General features: G+C 38.4%; 1 protein-coding gene across 3 annotated transcripts in view; it reads right to left on the reverse strand.

Annotated features, from left to right (window-relative positions):
- The window catches only part of PRIM2 (DNA primase subunit 2), a 334584-nt gene that overhangs the window by 189498 nt on the left and 128878 nt on the right, over nt 1-16208 (reverse strand). For all 3 annotated transcript variants that reach the window (XM_070514633.1, XM_070514634.1, XM_044776918.2), the window contains one exon: nt 14724-14861. In XM_070514633.1, coding sequence (XP_070370734.1) covers nt 14724-14861 — 138 coding nt within the window. The remainder of the gene's footprint in view (nt 1-14723; nt 14862-16208) is intronic.

The raw sequence follows: 16208 nt of genomic DNA on the forward strand, positions 1-16208 counted from the left end.
CAAGCATATGGCATTCTCAGAGGTTGAGAACTGATTGAAGGCAAAAATAAACGTCAAATTGTTGGCTAGTCCAACAACAAGCACCACTCATAGACTTTTTTTAATCATTCATGTAGTATGTGCTTTCAGCAATGGTACACGCAGGAATTACAATTTGAACTACAGGAATCATAAATTATATCTGGCCACAAAAACACAGTAAGAGAGAAAAGCTGTGACCAAGCAATAAAAACTACAACTGTGGTTCATCGCCAGAAACAAAAAAAGAACTCACATGGGTGTCCACAGCTATGAGATCAGGAGTCGGGAGCTTTCCACACAGGACACTCACCTCCCATGAAAATCAGAACCAGGTACATGTCCCCACTTATGAAAGTGCAATGTTTTCAAAAGTCAATTACTTCTTTAAAATGCAAAATACAAATTTAAAATATATTGTAAAAAATAAATAAAATATACTGTAGATTATAGTTTCTTCCCCCTTTATGCCTTTACAAAGGTGCAACAAAATCTTCTGATTTGTCAATTTACTCCATATTCTTAATTTACTTTCTCATAGTATTTATTATGCAATTTTGCCTGCAATGACACATCTTGTTTACCACCTTAACTAAATAGCACACTTTATTGTGCCAACTTAAGAGATACTGGTCACTCTTTCTCCCAGGGCAGGTCTTACCATATTGATATTTCCTTCAAGAAATATTAATATACTTATTAAGATATTGTTATATGACTAATGATATACTTATTGATATACAATTTATTAACATATTATATCATATATATTAGTATTTCCTCCAAGGCAAATTCAAGAAATAGTGGAAGAAAAGTGGGGGGGTGAATGTTTAGGTCAGCAAACATTTTCCAAGCACCTCTTATACCCCAATTACTATACCAGGAAGCAATAAGGACATAAAGACAATTATGGAAAGACATGATATAGGACACCTCTATAAACAAATTAATGCAATACAGAGTCCCAAACAAAATATTGTAGGATACAAAGCCCAACAGCAATTCCTTAAAATATATTGAACAATTTTTTCTGTATTTCTCACATTATTTTCATTAAGCCACATTAACATAAGAACTTCATTTTACTCAAAACTGTCATTTACTAATAAATTCCTCCCCACCTCTTTCCCATCTCTTCATGCCTTGCCTTGCTTTATCACTAAGAGAAGGTGAAAAAAGAAGATACAAGAGAAAGGGAAGAAACAACTAGAAATATGGCTGAAGAGTTAAGAGGGACCAAAAGAGAAAAGAACATTTCCAAAGAATATATTAGAATCACATTGAGCGAGGAGAATTAAGTTGTCTTGTAAAATTTTATAAACAGGACAGGTGGTCAAAGTACAGTTTATTCAAAGACACTATAATCCAAAGTAAATAAACTGACTATTTCAAAGGGACATCTGCACTCCCATGTTCACTGCAGTATTATTTACAGTAGCCAAGACATGGAAACAACCTAAATGTCCACTGACAGATGAACGGATAACATGGTGCGTGGAATATTATTCAGTCTTTAAAAAGAAGTGATGCCTGCCACTTGCAACAACATGGATGAACCCAGAGGGTATCATGCTGTGTGAAATAAGCCAGACACAGAAAGACAAACATTGCATGATCTCACTTATATGGGGAATCTTGAAAGAAAAAAAAAAGCCAAACTCATAGTAACAGAGAGTAAAATGGTGGTTACCAGAGGCTGAGCAGTGAGGGGAAAGGGAAGATTGAAAAAAAAAAACAAAGTAGAACAGTGGTTGCCAAGGGCTGGGGAGGAGAACATGGGGAGTTATTGTTTAACACAACAGAGTTTCAGTTTTGCAAGATGAAAAGAGTTCTGCAGACGGATCATGACAGTCTGAGTACACTTAATGCCACCACACTGTATACTTAAAAATGGTTAAGACAGTAAATTTTATGCCATGAGTATTTTACCACAATAAAAAATTGGAAAAAAATACGAATAAGAAAAGGAAAGACATAAGGCATGGAGCTGAAAGCTCACGGAATATGCAAGTGGTAATAAGATGAGTACGTGGAAAATAAGACATGGGGTGGGTAGGAAGAGTGAGAGTGGGGATACAAAGAGTTTAACTGAGAGACAAGGTTTGAACAGTAAGGAACAGCTACTGAAGTTTTTGCATCCAATAGTCAGTTGGTATAAAATACAGCATATTTTGTCACACACAAAAAAACAAAAACAAAGACATCACCCAAGTCCCTGTTCTAAAACAACAATGAATTAAGAGACCTCAGTCAACAGAGCAACCTAACATGAAAGAATCAGAAAGAAAGGCATTTATTCTTAAAAGTGAGAAAATACTAAATGAGTACTTTATATAGTTAAGGGCTACCTTGTCACCTCCCAGGAACCCAGGCCCAACAGAGTGGATGACAACAATAACCTTGCTTTTGTGGCAACCTTCTCCACTGTCTGCAGATCTTCCCTTCACACTGGTGAGCAAACTCGGAGGGCTCTAGGGCATAAGGGAGAGGGTGTTTTCCACCTTCCCTTGCTATAGCCACACGTGGTAACTTGGGACATGAGAGCAGGAAGGATCAGAGAGAATCCATTCCCAAGAGTATCGAGTGTGACTACCCTCACTCCATCACTCAAGAGTAATCGATCTGGATTTAGTGATTCAAGTGATAAGGATAAGGTCAATCTGATCATTTCACAAACACCTGCTGAAAAGAGAATAAAGACTGGCTAGTGATTTATTACAGAGCCCCTGACATATACACGTCTCACACGGAATCAACACATCCTCGATTTCAGCTTCTCTCTCTCAATCCAGTTTCTCTCAAAAATAAATTCCAAGTTCATTCTCCCCTAAAGCCTCCTCTCCTTTCCTCACAACTTGCTAAAGATCACCAGCCCATTTAGTCGAACATAAAGGTATGTTCCATGAACTTGTCCGCAACACCCTCAGTACCATCAGCTGTTAGTCCTACGGTCCACTAGGGAACACAGCTTACGCTGACCAGCTACACATCAGGAAAGTCCTCTCCCAAACCACCTGCATGTAAGTGCATTTCATCTCATCCAAATTCTGCAAAGCTGACCAATCCTGTGGCAAACACACAGGGCAGATAAATCTCACTCACCTACTCGCTTGCCTGCCTCGACCAAAAGCGGCTGAAGAAATAAAACATTCGCTCTCCCAAACAAAGGAGACCACAAGACACTGGTTCCCGCCAAAGAGAGACAAACGGACCCTTGCTAGGAAAGAGGACTAAGGGATAAAATCTGAGAAAGGTTTGCTCCCCTGACGAAGAGCAGCAGAAGCAGCTGACGTTCCTACCACGACGTGATAACTGAAGCGGAGCAGCCACGGATCCTGTGACCGAGAGGCAGTAATCATCAAAGTGTGAGAGGATTTAAGAGACACGCCCAGACATTGCTGAGCCACTGCAGTACAGTACACAAACACTTATCTCAGCTTAGGTCAGAAAAATAACCCCTACTTTAGTTAAATATCTTAAATGACTTAAGATATTTCTAACTGGTAAAATTCCCAACTGTACCATCGCTCTGGAGTAAGGTGCTGACTGACACAGTTATGCTCATCAACACTGATCCAAAGAGAAAAGGAAAAAGGATTCCTGTCTGTGCGCCTTCCCACAAAAAGGAAGACATTATTAAAGATCATGAGCAGAGAAAACATGGATTCAGGTGCACTGGCCCAGAATTCTGGCTCAGCAACTAACTAGTACTGTGATCTTAGATAAGTTAGCTAACTTTGTAAAGCCTCAGTTTCCTCAAAGTATAATAACCACCTCATAATGTTATTGACAGGATTAAACCAACAAGGCATATACAAATTTAATAGTCTCTGGCATACAGTAAGTGCTTAATAAAAAATTAGAAACCTGCCTCCATCACCACCACCACAGCCACCATCAGCAGGCAGGCCAATTCCTCAGCTAAAATCAGTAAAGTTCAGAGGCTCTTGACCTGAGAAGAATGATTTAGCATCATTTGAAACGGAAGGGAAAAATATACCCTTTCAAATTCATTTACTCTGTGTGTGTGTGTGTGTGTCTGTGTGTGTCTGTGTGCGTCCTGCCACAGGCCCGCCCCACAACATGCAATTGATAAATATTTGCTGAAGGATAAACTCCTTAGCCAAAGAGTTAAGCAGTAAGAGTAGAAACACATCAAACATTGCAGCCATCAAGGTAAGGAAGTCATTTCTATGTCTCTCATTCAGTATGTAGTTTTTTTCAACCATCCTCAAGCAGAGATGATTTCCTTATTAATATTTTAAACAAAACTCAAAAGTAGTCTAAAGGATTAATGAAAACGTAGTTACAAAGCTTTAAGCTACCTGGAAGAAAAGACTATAAATGCAAATTGTTATTCTCTTTCTTTGGGATTATAGCTGCCCTGCCAAAATCCAAAGCTTTATTAGTTTGTTTTTTCCTCAAAGATTGAGCATTATTTCATCTTCTTTCCATTATTTTAGCCTTTAATAGTCAATGTGATAAATGTGGAATTTTTGATGGAACGGTATAGAAGAGAACATTCTGGTTACCAGTCTTGCTTGTTATTTTTCTGTTTTCAAATTTATGAGAAAGAACTCTGTCTTCTATATCTCCCTCCAGTTTCGGTCCTCTATTTTCTAGATCATTACCCCATTCACACCTCAGTTCAGTAAGCCCCTTGACATTGTTCACCTAACTGTTTTGCAACTCAACAAATATAATCTTGTATATGGACAAAATCACAGTTTCACAAAGGACAACTGTAATTTTTTTAAAACCAGAGTTTAAGTGCTTTCCATATGACTAAAGTCTCACAACTCTATGATAGGTTTCTAACTAAAAATGTAGGCAGGAAAACACTGAAACTCACCTAATAACATGTTTTAAATGTACCCCAAAAGTATTAAATTATAAAAAATAAAAAGGATTTTATACAAACAGAATGAGATTCATAAAACATTTACTTTTACTCTTAGTGCCTTTTCAAAAATTTAGGGGAAACCAAACCTGTGCATTTGGTTATTCTCAATTCTGTCATTCCTCGACTATTTCTAGTATCAACTATTATTTCTATCAACTCGGGGACAATTTTCACTTGTTTTTATTTTTGTTTTGAACTTACACATTATTCTCCTAGAACACTCCAGATAACATTTTCTGCACCACTCCAATTTCTGTGCATACGCTGCCTACTTGAGTTCACAGTTCTCTCTGTGTCACTTGGAAAAAGACATTTAAGCCTTAATAAGATTTTTATTTCTGAGACACAAGATTCACAATGCATGTAAATCAGAAGATGGATTCTGCACTCCCTGACAAGTTCCTCAAATATATGTATGCAATTAAATAAACAAGCAGTGAAATTTGAAGGTACAGAATTAGAAACTGGTATATGGACAGTATTCACCTGCCTAAATAGAGAAACGTCACGGCTTGTTATCAGCCGAGAGTATGCACAAGGGAGAAACAGAGGGAACTTAGAAATGAAGACAAATAACAGTCGTCTTATTCCCCACCCTCTACCCCGCCCATAAAAAAGACAAGGTCAAAGGATTGTTCACCCCTAGGAAAGAGCCCCACAAAACCCAGCCCAGAGCTGACATCTCTGAACTCTCTCTGCGATGCCACACTATGTTCACCACTCTCTTTTCCACGCTACCTCTGTGCCCAGCACACCCCTCTTTTACTGACCGCAGCGTGTGGTGACTGCTGACATCTCGCCCCCACTGCTGCCCCTCTCACATTCTGAGCACTCTGAAAGCTTCATTATTCTTGTGTCCCCAGCGTTTCTACGTAGCACATAGCAAATACTCAAGAAAAGTTACTGAATTGAACTTCAATAAAAATATTTTTCTAAACATTATACAACTATGACAAAAATACATGACAGTTATAAAGGAAAACCAAACTGACTATAACCAAACACTTCTTTTTAATATTTATTCTTTCTCTGGCACATAATTATTAAGTGTCATGGTAAAAGAACAGACCTGGGCAATTTAATATTGGATGTGGCCAATCCTATTTCCATGAGACAAAGTTGGTTTAATTAATACAATATTTTACTTTAGTTTAAATTCCTCTGTGTCGTGTGTGTATGTTTGTGTGTCTCTCCCTTGTTCTTACTCTTTCTCTCATTAATGATGAAGCAGAAAATCTTAACTTTAAGAAAACTGAAACTCAAAGATGTATACATAATCATTACTTTTCAATGTCCCGTCACTGTTAAAAATTACACTCTCAACACTTAATCAATCCTGTAACATTTTCTGTATTCCTAGATCCCCTTGTGCAAAATTTTTAAATTGGAAAACTCACAGGTGATGCATCTTTCTTTGTAGCAACTGAATAAATTTTTGCTCTATGAGAGTAGAACTGTCAAAGAATTGAATTTACAAGTACCTACCAAAAAAAAAACTATTTCAGTATTCAGGTGTTCCCTAGCAACTGAATCTGCTGATATTTTCTCATCACAAGTAAGTAATAGGGATAAAAATCTGTGTTTCAGTGCACTCTGGTGTCAATGAAAGCAATGTAGCTCAGCGAAAAAAAATAAACTATAAATAATGTGTAAAAATACTAAATATTTTCTAGCCAGTCTAGGCTGAGGCTTTAAAATGGGTAATTATAATTCTCAAACATGATAAATGATCTGAGGAACAGAAGTGTTTATAAAAGGGTTGAGGGGGGATCTTATCTTTTCTCTGAATGGGGAGGGAGGTGTGCAAGGGACACAAGGGTGAACACAAATATAGTAACCTAAGAATTTCTGTGGAGAGTGAGCTCAACCATGAAGAATGAAGCTGCTGTTCTCAAGGTAGCTAGAGTTTAAGTTTGGTTTACCCTGCATCATAAGTTTCTAAACAAAATACTAAACTCTCATCTTCTATACTCCAGAGAAAAACTGTTAAAAGAGGAACAATTTTAACGACTGCAGCCCACTGCAATAGTTCTTCAGAGGGATTTTGAGGTCATAAACTCTTGCAGTTGAGATTTCAGAAATATTCTGCATGTGTAGCACTTCACACATATTATCAGGCACTTCATGCTTTCCTTTGAGAAACAGCACACTGAAGTGCAACCCCGCTGAACTCTAGCTCTCTCAACAAATGCAGAGAATACAAACATGCAGCTCTCACAAGCTAACTCATGAGATCCTGAGCACCCACTCCTCACGAGGCACTGGGCTAGGCATCAGAGATCATTAGTTGAATATGGTCAATCCCTACCCTGGAGAAGTTGAATATGGGTGAACCCCTACCCTGGAAAACCCTACATCTAAAACACGTAATGGAAACACCATTCTAGGGAGGGTGAATCAGAGAAAGCGGGAGGGGGGCAGAGGTACTGGACTGGGCCTGAAGAGAGGCAACAAACTATAGTCAAAAGGGCTCCAAACTTGAATGTAAGACCTATAGCAAAGGACCCGGTTCCTTCATAATTAGCTGCATGAGTTTTGGTAAGCCATTCGACCTTTCTGGGGCTAACCTTTCAGGGACAAAATGAAGAGGCCTGACTGGTAAGTTTTACTGAGAGCCTCTTATAAAAGCAAGCATTGTGCTAATAAGCACTACCATGCAGAATAGGACATGCAAGCACATTCACTGATAGCTAGAGTTTGCATTCTAGTTGCCAAGAAAAAGGACAAGATAACACACAAATGATTACCACACAACTCTAAAATCCTTTCCTGCTCTAAAAATTCTATGTCTAAGTGCTGCCAACATGGGCTGGGAACTAGAAAGCAGAGAACCTGAAATAAGCAAATCATTAAAATTCTTGCCACCAATAATTTCCATAAGCACAAAATGCAGAACTATACTAAGCACAATAGGGAGAAATAAAAGGAAAAATCAAAACCTCTTAAAATATTCTTCACATGAACTAGCCCCTTCAAATGAACACCTAAAAAATATATAGCACTTTGGAATTTTTAATGAACTTTCACATACATTACTGATTTTTTTCAATGAATGAAACCTCTTCTATCAAAAACCTAGAAGATTTCAGTAAAACAAGAAAGTGACTTTTATTCAATCCTTTTCTATGAAGGGTGCTAAAAGCCTCATTTTCTAAAATAAAATACATATGGAGAAAGATGCCAAGACTCACTTGTAATGACTTGTTCATTTCTGGTATTCAGTTCGTTGTGCCCGCCTGATCGCCACACCCAACCTTGAAACACTCAGTTTGGTATTTGGTCCTTTTCCGTCTATTCTTTACTCCTTAGAAATTGCATCAACTAGTATGGCTTGAAATTCCACAACCATGTGGATGACTCCCAAATCTATGTCTTAATCTCTAAGCATTCTTCTGAGTTTCAACCCAAATTTACCAAAATGTCCTGTTAATCCAACATGCTCAACAGGCCCAATACCAAAGTCATTTTCTCTCCCAAAATTCTCACATCCCTATTGTTCAAACACATCTCCAATAGTCCATGCTTTCCAGCACCTAACCATTTATCTCTACTGCTCTCTGCAAACTGTTCATCTTCCTATAGCCAATCAGTGAAAGCCAGTACCAACTCTATCTTTTCTCTAAATTCTCTGAGCTTAGGTGATACAACTCTCAGGACACTCCCCATTTTCCACCTAGTCACTGAGTCCTTTACGTACATCCTAGCTCCCCCTACTAGACAAGAGGGTTCTTGAGGGTCAGAGTCCTGTCTCATAAACTTCCCATTTCACGCACCACGTAGGCACTACTCAGTAAACCTGACATATGTTAAAGAACTATGTGTGGAATGGACAACAAATTGTAAACTGGACATTATAAAGGGCTTAACAAACCCAATACCTCACAAATAGAGCAACGATCAAGTTCAGCTTGGCATCCTCAGTCAACAGACGTGTCTCAAAGTTGAAAGAGCACGTTTATTTTTTCTCCCAAAACGAATGAATTCTTTCTCTTAGTTTCATGGCTTTCAACTGCAATGCTCTGTTTCCTATAGCTCAGTACCGGGAGAGAATAAATGGGCCGGAGCCTGGAAGTAAAGGTGGAGGGGAAGGCGTGTCATCCACTGCTTGCGTATTGACAGATTAACTGCAGCACTGATGGGTTCATTGCAACCAGTTTAAAATAACATTAAATAATGAGGAAGCCATATTAGAACAGACATTAATCAACCCAAAACCCAAGGAAATCAACTAGACACAAATAAGACAAAGGAAATTCCTGTATGATTCCAAAGTAAGTAACCATTCAAGAAAATTATATTTAACCACAGCTTAAGTAACTAAACTGAATACTGCTTTTTAAAAGAATAAAAGGTTTAAGAGAATTCCAAGTTCCTTATAAATAAAAATTACTTGATCAAGTGCCGACAAAGAGTATTTTTGCAAAGCAACAAGTACTTAGTGAGCCAGAGACTCAACTAGTATTCTAAAAATGTAAAAAAGAAAATCCTTTTCAGAAAAAAAAAATCCCTACTTTTCTCGGCAACTCCAGGAAAGACTGCTTACTTGCCTCTCAATCATTTCCTCGGGAACTTCTCAAAGTCCTTCTTTCTATACCTAAATTAGAAGTGTACAAATACATTTTCTGCTTTTCTTATGTTTAACCAGTACCTTCTAATGATGAGTCTCACACAGAGAAAGTGAAGTTAGTCACACTAGGTGAGAAAAAAGAGAAGTTGCCTTAAAGAAACTCAGCTACAATTGAAGAAGCTGTCCTGGTTTTTAAGAACAAAGCCCGTTCTACTGCTTAATGACAGAGTGGAGGTATACAAAAACTCAAGCTCAGCTGTGGGCCCGCCTCTCTCCCTCTAACTTACCATACTCTTCCCGTGTGAGCCCACAGTCTCATGGCTTCACATTCTCCTCCCCAGAAATCCAGACTTCTGAAGCCAACTTCACACTTGCTGCCTCCATCTGGATGACTAACAAGTATCTGCCACTTAACAAGGTCAAACAGAAGACTTGATTTTATTTTTCGTACTTCTCTCAGTCTTCTGCATCTTGGTAAAAGGCATCACTCTTAATCAATTATTCAGGCCAAAAGTCTAGGCAGGAACACAGTGGTCTGGACTAGAGAACCTAAAGCCAGACTGCATGGATTCAAATCCTGCTCCTCACTGCTTGAGCAAAGACACTGCAAGACTCAGGGAGTAATAATGCTACCCACGTGAGAGGGTTACTATGAACCTTAAATATGTCAATTCACGTAAAGCTTTTACACACCTGGAAAATACTACATTTTTATTAAGCTTAAGCTATCATTATTATTATTATCCTGATTCCTCTTCTGTCACGCCCAGTCTGTCAAGTCAATAATACTTCAAAACCATAACTGAAGTCTACTGACTTGTCTCAAGTGTTACCACCACAACCACCCTATTTCAAGCCACCATCCAGACTAGTGGGATAAACTAGTCTTCCTGCTTCCACTCCTTCTATACCTTCCAAAGCAGTTTTCAAGCAGCAGCCACACAGTCTATTTAAAACATAAATCAGATCATATCACTCCCTTATTCAAAACCATCCCAGGGTTTTCCACTACATTAGGCTAAAAAACAAACTCCTTACCCCAGTTTATTCAAAGTTCCACATCGAGCCACTGCAGTCCCATCCTCTACGCTCTCTGCTAGCTCACTTCACTCCAGCTACACTGGCCTTTCTCATTCCGCAAAATGCCAAGATTCCCTCCTTCGGGCCTCTGCAGTAGTGACTTTCCTCTTATGCACTTGCCTCTATATTTGTTCAGCTGGCTCCTTCATACATATAACACTGTTACTGTTTATTTCTTTAGTAACTGTCTATGTCCCACTAGAATATGAGCCTTATAAGAGAAGAAATTTCATCTATCTTGTTAAGTACTGTGTCCCTAGTAACCAAAACAATACACGGGTGAACAAATAAAAAGTTATTAAAAAATAAACCATTAACTGAAAGAACTGGTCAAAGCTTCTAAAATTGTTATGTGAAGCAAAGAAATATATCTTTCCCTCATTCTTTTCCCAAACTGGTTATCAATTTATTGCATCTCAGCTCCAAATTCACCCTCTTTGCCTGCTCTGTAACTACCCTAATATAATTGCCTTTCAATATTTCCTCAGAGTTTGAAGATCTAAATCCCCTGACAATACAATTCCTCACACAGGCACAGTTATCATCAAAAGATCCTGAGTTTTACAATAAGAAAACCTGAGACCCAGTTATGGCTCCAGCAATTACTAGCCAACATAGCCTTGAACAAATTACTTTGCCTCTCAGAGCTACATTTTCCCCAGCTATTCGCAGATTGTAATTCCTGTCTATCTCAGAGGTTTGTGGGGAGGATCAAACGAGATAATGCATAAATAGTAAACTAAGGACAAGTGGAAGTTATTATCATTATTATTCAGTAGCCATCAGTTCAACAAAATTTTACAGAGCATTGGTCCCATGTACTAGATGAGACACTAGATATGAGATGTTAACTAAGACAGAGCCCTTACTCTCAAAGAGCTAACATTTTAGATGAGGGAAAGCACAGACTGGGAACCATTTCACCATGGCTTGGTCTTGTGCAGAGTGCTGTGGGAGCACGGAGGAGACACACTTCGCACAATCTTGGGGCTTAGGAGAGGCTTCCTGGAGGAAGCAGGGCCATGCCGAGTCTCAAAGGATCAGCAGAGTGAGAAAAGAGTTCTTATCAAATGAGAAGGTAATGTCCACCTTTTACTAGTCCTAGAGGCTGTTCAAAAGCCAGATTTGTCACATTATCACAAACACCACATGATTACACGTTGAGAACAAGCTTTCAGAAATTGCCTAGGGAAAACTTCTTCTATCAACTTAGACTTCCTCCAGCATCATTTATTTCATCCTCTACTGCTAATGAAAATATCTGTTTTTTAATCTTTAGGGCAATTTTTCTCATCCGACAACAATATTTCCATTAATAAGGCTGAAATTTTTTAATTACATACTCCAAGGTCAAATCTTCCTCACAGGAAAGGACGATAATAAAGAGACCACAGCAGTAGGTTGAAATTTCTCCTTCACCAGAGCCCTAAAGAAACTCCTTCCCTTCCTTCCGGCCTCCTCCCACAGCTGTCGGCACAGGTTCCCACACAATACACTCCACCCACTCTCCTGCATGATAAGGCAAGGCTTCTCTGGAGAGAGAACTTCTCAACCAGACTTGACCCTGACCCACTCACGAGAGAGCCAAGCACTGCCTGAAGCAGCAAGTCCCTCATATCAAATCCAAAGACACTGAGGCCAGAGCTCTTCACAACGCACTGGCAGTCAGGACAAAGTCATTAAAAGTAAGTCTGAATCCACTAAAGCAGAACGTAGACATACCCTATACCCTACAATTCCAATCGTAGCATACAACCAACAGATAGGTGTTTGCCAAAGATGTCCTGGAATGTTCGGAACAGCAGTGTTGGTAATAACCAAAAGCAAGACAACAAAACCCAAATGCCTTTCAACATTAGAATGAGTAAGTAAATTGTAATAAAGTCAATAAGAGTTGAGATGAATCCAAATCATGTGTCACCTGAGAGGATGAAATGAAAAGAAAATACCATCACTTCTATGATATTCCTGCTCAAGATATATAACTCGAATCTAAACATCAGACAAACCCAAATTGAGAGATATTCTACAAAATAACTAGCCTATAACCTTTGAAACATAGTTATAAAGTCAAGGAGATATTCCAGACTGAAGGAGACTAAAGAGACTTGACAAGTAAGTAACACGCGTGAATTAGGATTGGATCATTTTGAAATAAAGGACATGATCGAGACAACTGGTGAAACTTGAATGGGGTCTGAGGATTACGTGGTAGTCATGTATTGCTGCTAATTACCTTATTTTGACAGCTGAACTGTGGTTATGCGGGAGGACGTCTCTGTTTGTAGGTATTATACGCTAAAGTATTGGTGATGAGACACCACGTTGGGAACTTATTCTCACACGGTTTAGGGAAAGTTATCATTTTTTACTTGCAACTTCTCTGTACATTTGTAATTATTTCAGAATTCTAAAAAGTTATTAAATTTTTTTTTAAAGTATGTTGGAGGAGGGCAAGCACAAACGGGAGGGAGGGGGGAAGAGAAAGGAATTCAAAGTTCAAATGTTATATTTCTTACCAACAAGTTACAAAGTCTAAGTGCAATTTACCAAAAAAAATGAATTTACTGCTAACCTAGGAACTCATGGAGTTTTGTCTTCAATCTCAGTATGTTTAGATCCCCCATCTTCTGCCCAGAAAGTAGAAAAACATTTGTAAAATTTGCAAAAAGTCTGCCACATATCTTTCTTTGTACATTAGAGTATAAGGAAGATACACTGAATAGCAAACACACATGTGCGCATTTTTATTAGGAAGGAAGGCTTTTTTCAGAAGCACCCAAACAACTCATATTTTTCAGCCAGAATTACACTGCATCACATGCACAGACCAACAATTTGGAAAGGAGAAGGAAACCACCATGATCAGCTCAAGGGTGGTACCAAAATTACAGAAGCTTTCTGAAATATGTGGTGATATTTTTGTTTGTCCTGGAGACTGGTGGCCACTATTGCCAGTTAGCGGATGAGGGCAAGGGATGCTCAATGTCCCGAAAAGTACATGGCTGTTTCACACAAAGATATGCTGTCCAAAAAGTCAAGAGAGAAAATGGGTGAACAAAACCAACAATAATAAAAGAAGAGGAATGGGCAACCGTAGGTCACATCAGTGTCTGCCACAGAGACTGACAGCAGGGAAAGACATTGTCCTTATCTGTAAACGGATCTTAGTCCAGGGTAAGTCACAGACAAGCAAAGAAACAATTTAAAAACTTTACTGAGGATAAAAAACAAGCAAACATAGGATTAGAGAGGCAGGAAGAATATTAACAGTTATTAAACACCTATGATGCCAGGTGTTTCATAAATTGCCTTATTTAATATCACCAGAGTTAACATTTTAGTCTTCCCAAATGTAGATATAGCTGAATTATATATGGTTAGGTAACCCCAGAAAGTCAATAATAAAAATTACCTATACCAGAAAATATTACAATTTTTAACTCAAAAAGAAGGTTGGCCTATATCTTAATCAGTATAACTTAAAAAGAGCCACATTACATAACTTTGAAGTTCTCTTCAGCATTAAGTACCCCAAAAAAGTATTAAAAAACTAGACTTGGATTAAAAGGCATCAATACTCCTAAATGTGTGCATTTTTAAAATGTTATTACTTAACTGTAACACTTGCAACAGATCTCTTAAAAAGCACTGATCATGTTATTTACCCAACACAGCTACCGCTAATTTCACCCAGCAGCAGGCTGTTCATTGCAGCACCAGTGTATCACCGTTTCTAGTACTTACGATAAAGACTTTCTTCTACAGTGCCCTCTCCTGACACCAAATACCAATTTAGAACAGAAATCTAGGGGCTATACCCACCAAAGGCCACACTAATTGTGAAGTGCTATATGTGAAATCCGTCTCCAAGGAAAAAGGACATGACCTTGAAGAAACCCACAGAGGCCACTCATAATCAGCTCACCATTAGTATTACTAGGAAAAAGAAAACTAACTGTGAGTAGTAATAAATAAAAACCTAGTGGTCCTAGAATTACCAGTACAACATCATAAGCCATTTGAATGTCATTACGAAAATTAAATTATTTCTTAAGAAGTACAGAACAAAACTACCAAAGACACGTAATTGAAAATGTGAACATGTGGAAATAAAGTGAACATGGAAATATGGAAATAAAGTGAAATACTCACTGCCAAAGCCTTGGACAGTTTGGCTCTAAATTCATTCAGGATGATTGCCACAATGTCTTTAAGTGGTACATAAGCAAAGCCATTTTCCAAATAGACTTTCCTTCCTCGGAACAAATCCAGAGCATCAGCAAAAGGGATCTGAATTCAGAGTGAAATGGGAAAGGAAGTCAGTACCTGTCATTATGAAATCCTGCTAAGTCTTCACAAGTACTAAGTCTAAACAAAATTCTCCCTGTGAGAAATTCATTAACCAAGAAAAAGCAAACAACAAAAAAGATCAATTTACACTTCTTAAAACTAAACAATCAGCATCAGGAAGAAGCGGCAGTTCAAAAATGTGTTCATTTCAGAGTAGATGTTCTGAAAAACAGTAATAAGCTAAGTTAGAATGCTTTTTTAATTCTTAACTCATGAATTTACAAATTACAATCCCCAGGATTTAAAACTCCTAACTCCAGCCCTCTAAGCCCACTGCATCCCCTCCTATGACATACTCCACATTTTATTCTGCATCAAGTAGAATCCTAATGTGTATACAATATGTTCAGTGCTGAAAATTACTAGCAAGCAAAGTAATTCCAAATTTCTTCATCTATGTTTCCAGTCTTTCTCTAGAGAAATATACTGGAAAAGCTAATCTCAACACTAAGAAATAGAAATAATAACAAGTTTTCAGTTTTGATATTGAAATAAGTATTTGCCAGTAAATATTTAAAAGAAAAAGACTACTAGTACTCTACTTACATTTTTTTAAAAAAAAAAGATTGGCACCTGAGCTAACAACTGTTGCCAATCTTTTTTTTTCTTTCTTCTTCTCCCCAAAGCCACCCAGTACACAGTCGTTTATTCCAGTTGTGAGTGCCTCTGGTTGTGCCATGTGGTATGCCACCTTAGCACAGCCTGATGAGTGGTGCCATGTCCATGCACGGGATCCGAATTGGCAAAACCCTGGGCCGCTGAAGCAGAGCGCATGAACTTAACCACTCGGCCATGGGGCCGGCCCCTCTACTTACATTTTTAAAAGTCCTATGAACTATTCTAAAATTGTAAGATATGAACAGAATATGACATTAGTAAACTGTAAAAATCATCCTTACTCTCCAAGAGTTTTTCTCCTTAAAAATAAGGTAAAAAAATGAGGTGAAAAAAATGAGCCCAAATTGCCACGAGCCCAGTTTTAGGGAGGAGTTAAATCCATATGCCTAAGATTCTCCCACATATCCCATGACACCACACAATAAACAGATTGTGTGGTTTTTAACAAACAGCTTTTGATTTATAGATTTCTACGTCTGCAACACAGTCATCATCCTGTAAGAGCTCATCACGTAGTTACGAAAACAAGACAGACACACACGGAAAGTCAAACAGCTCTACGGGGCGGTATGTGCGACATGGCACCAAACAAAGAGTTCACCCAGCACACATCAGAGGAGGAGGCAAGAGGGTTTATCTCCACAATCCAGGCAAGAGAGGGGGATAGAA

This window comes from Equus asinus, chromosome 8 (genome assembly GCF_041296235.1).
Source record: "Equus asinus isolate D_3611 breed Donkey chromosome 8, EquAss-T2T_v2, whole genome shotgun sequence".
Lineage (NCBI taxonomy): Eukaryota > Metazoa > Chordata > Mammalia > Perissodactyla > Equidae > Equus > Equus asinus.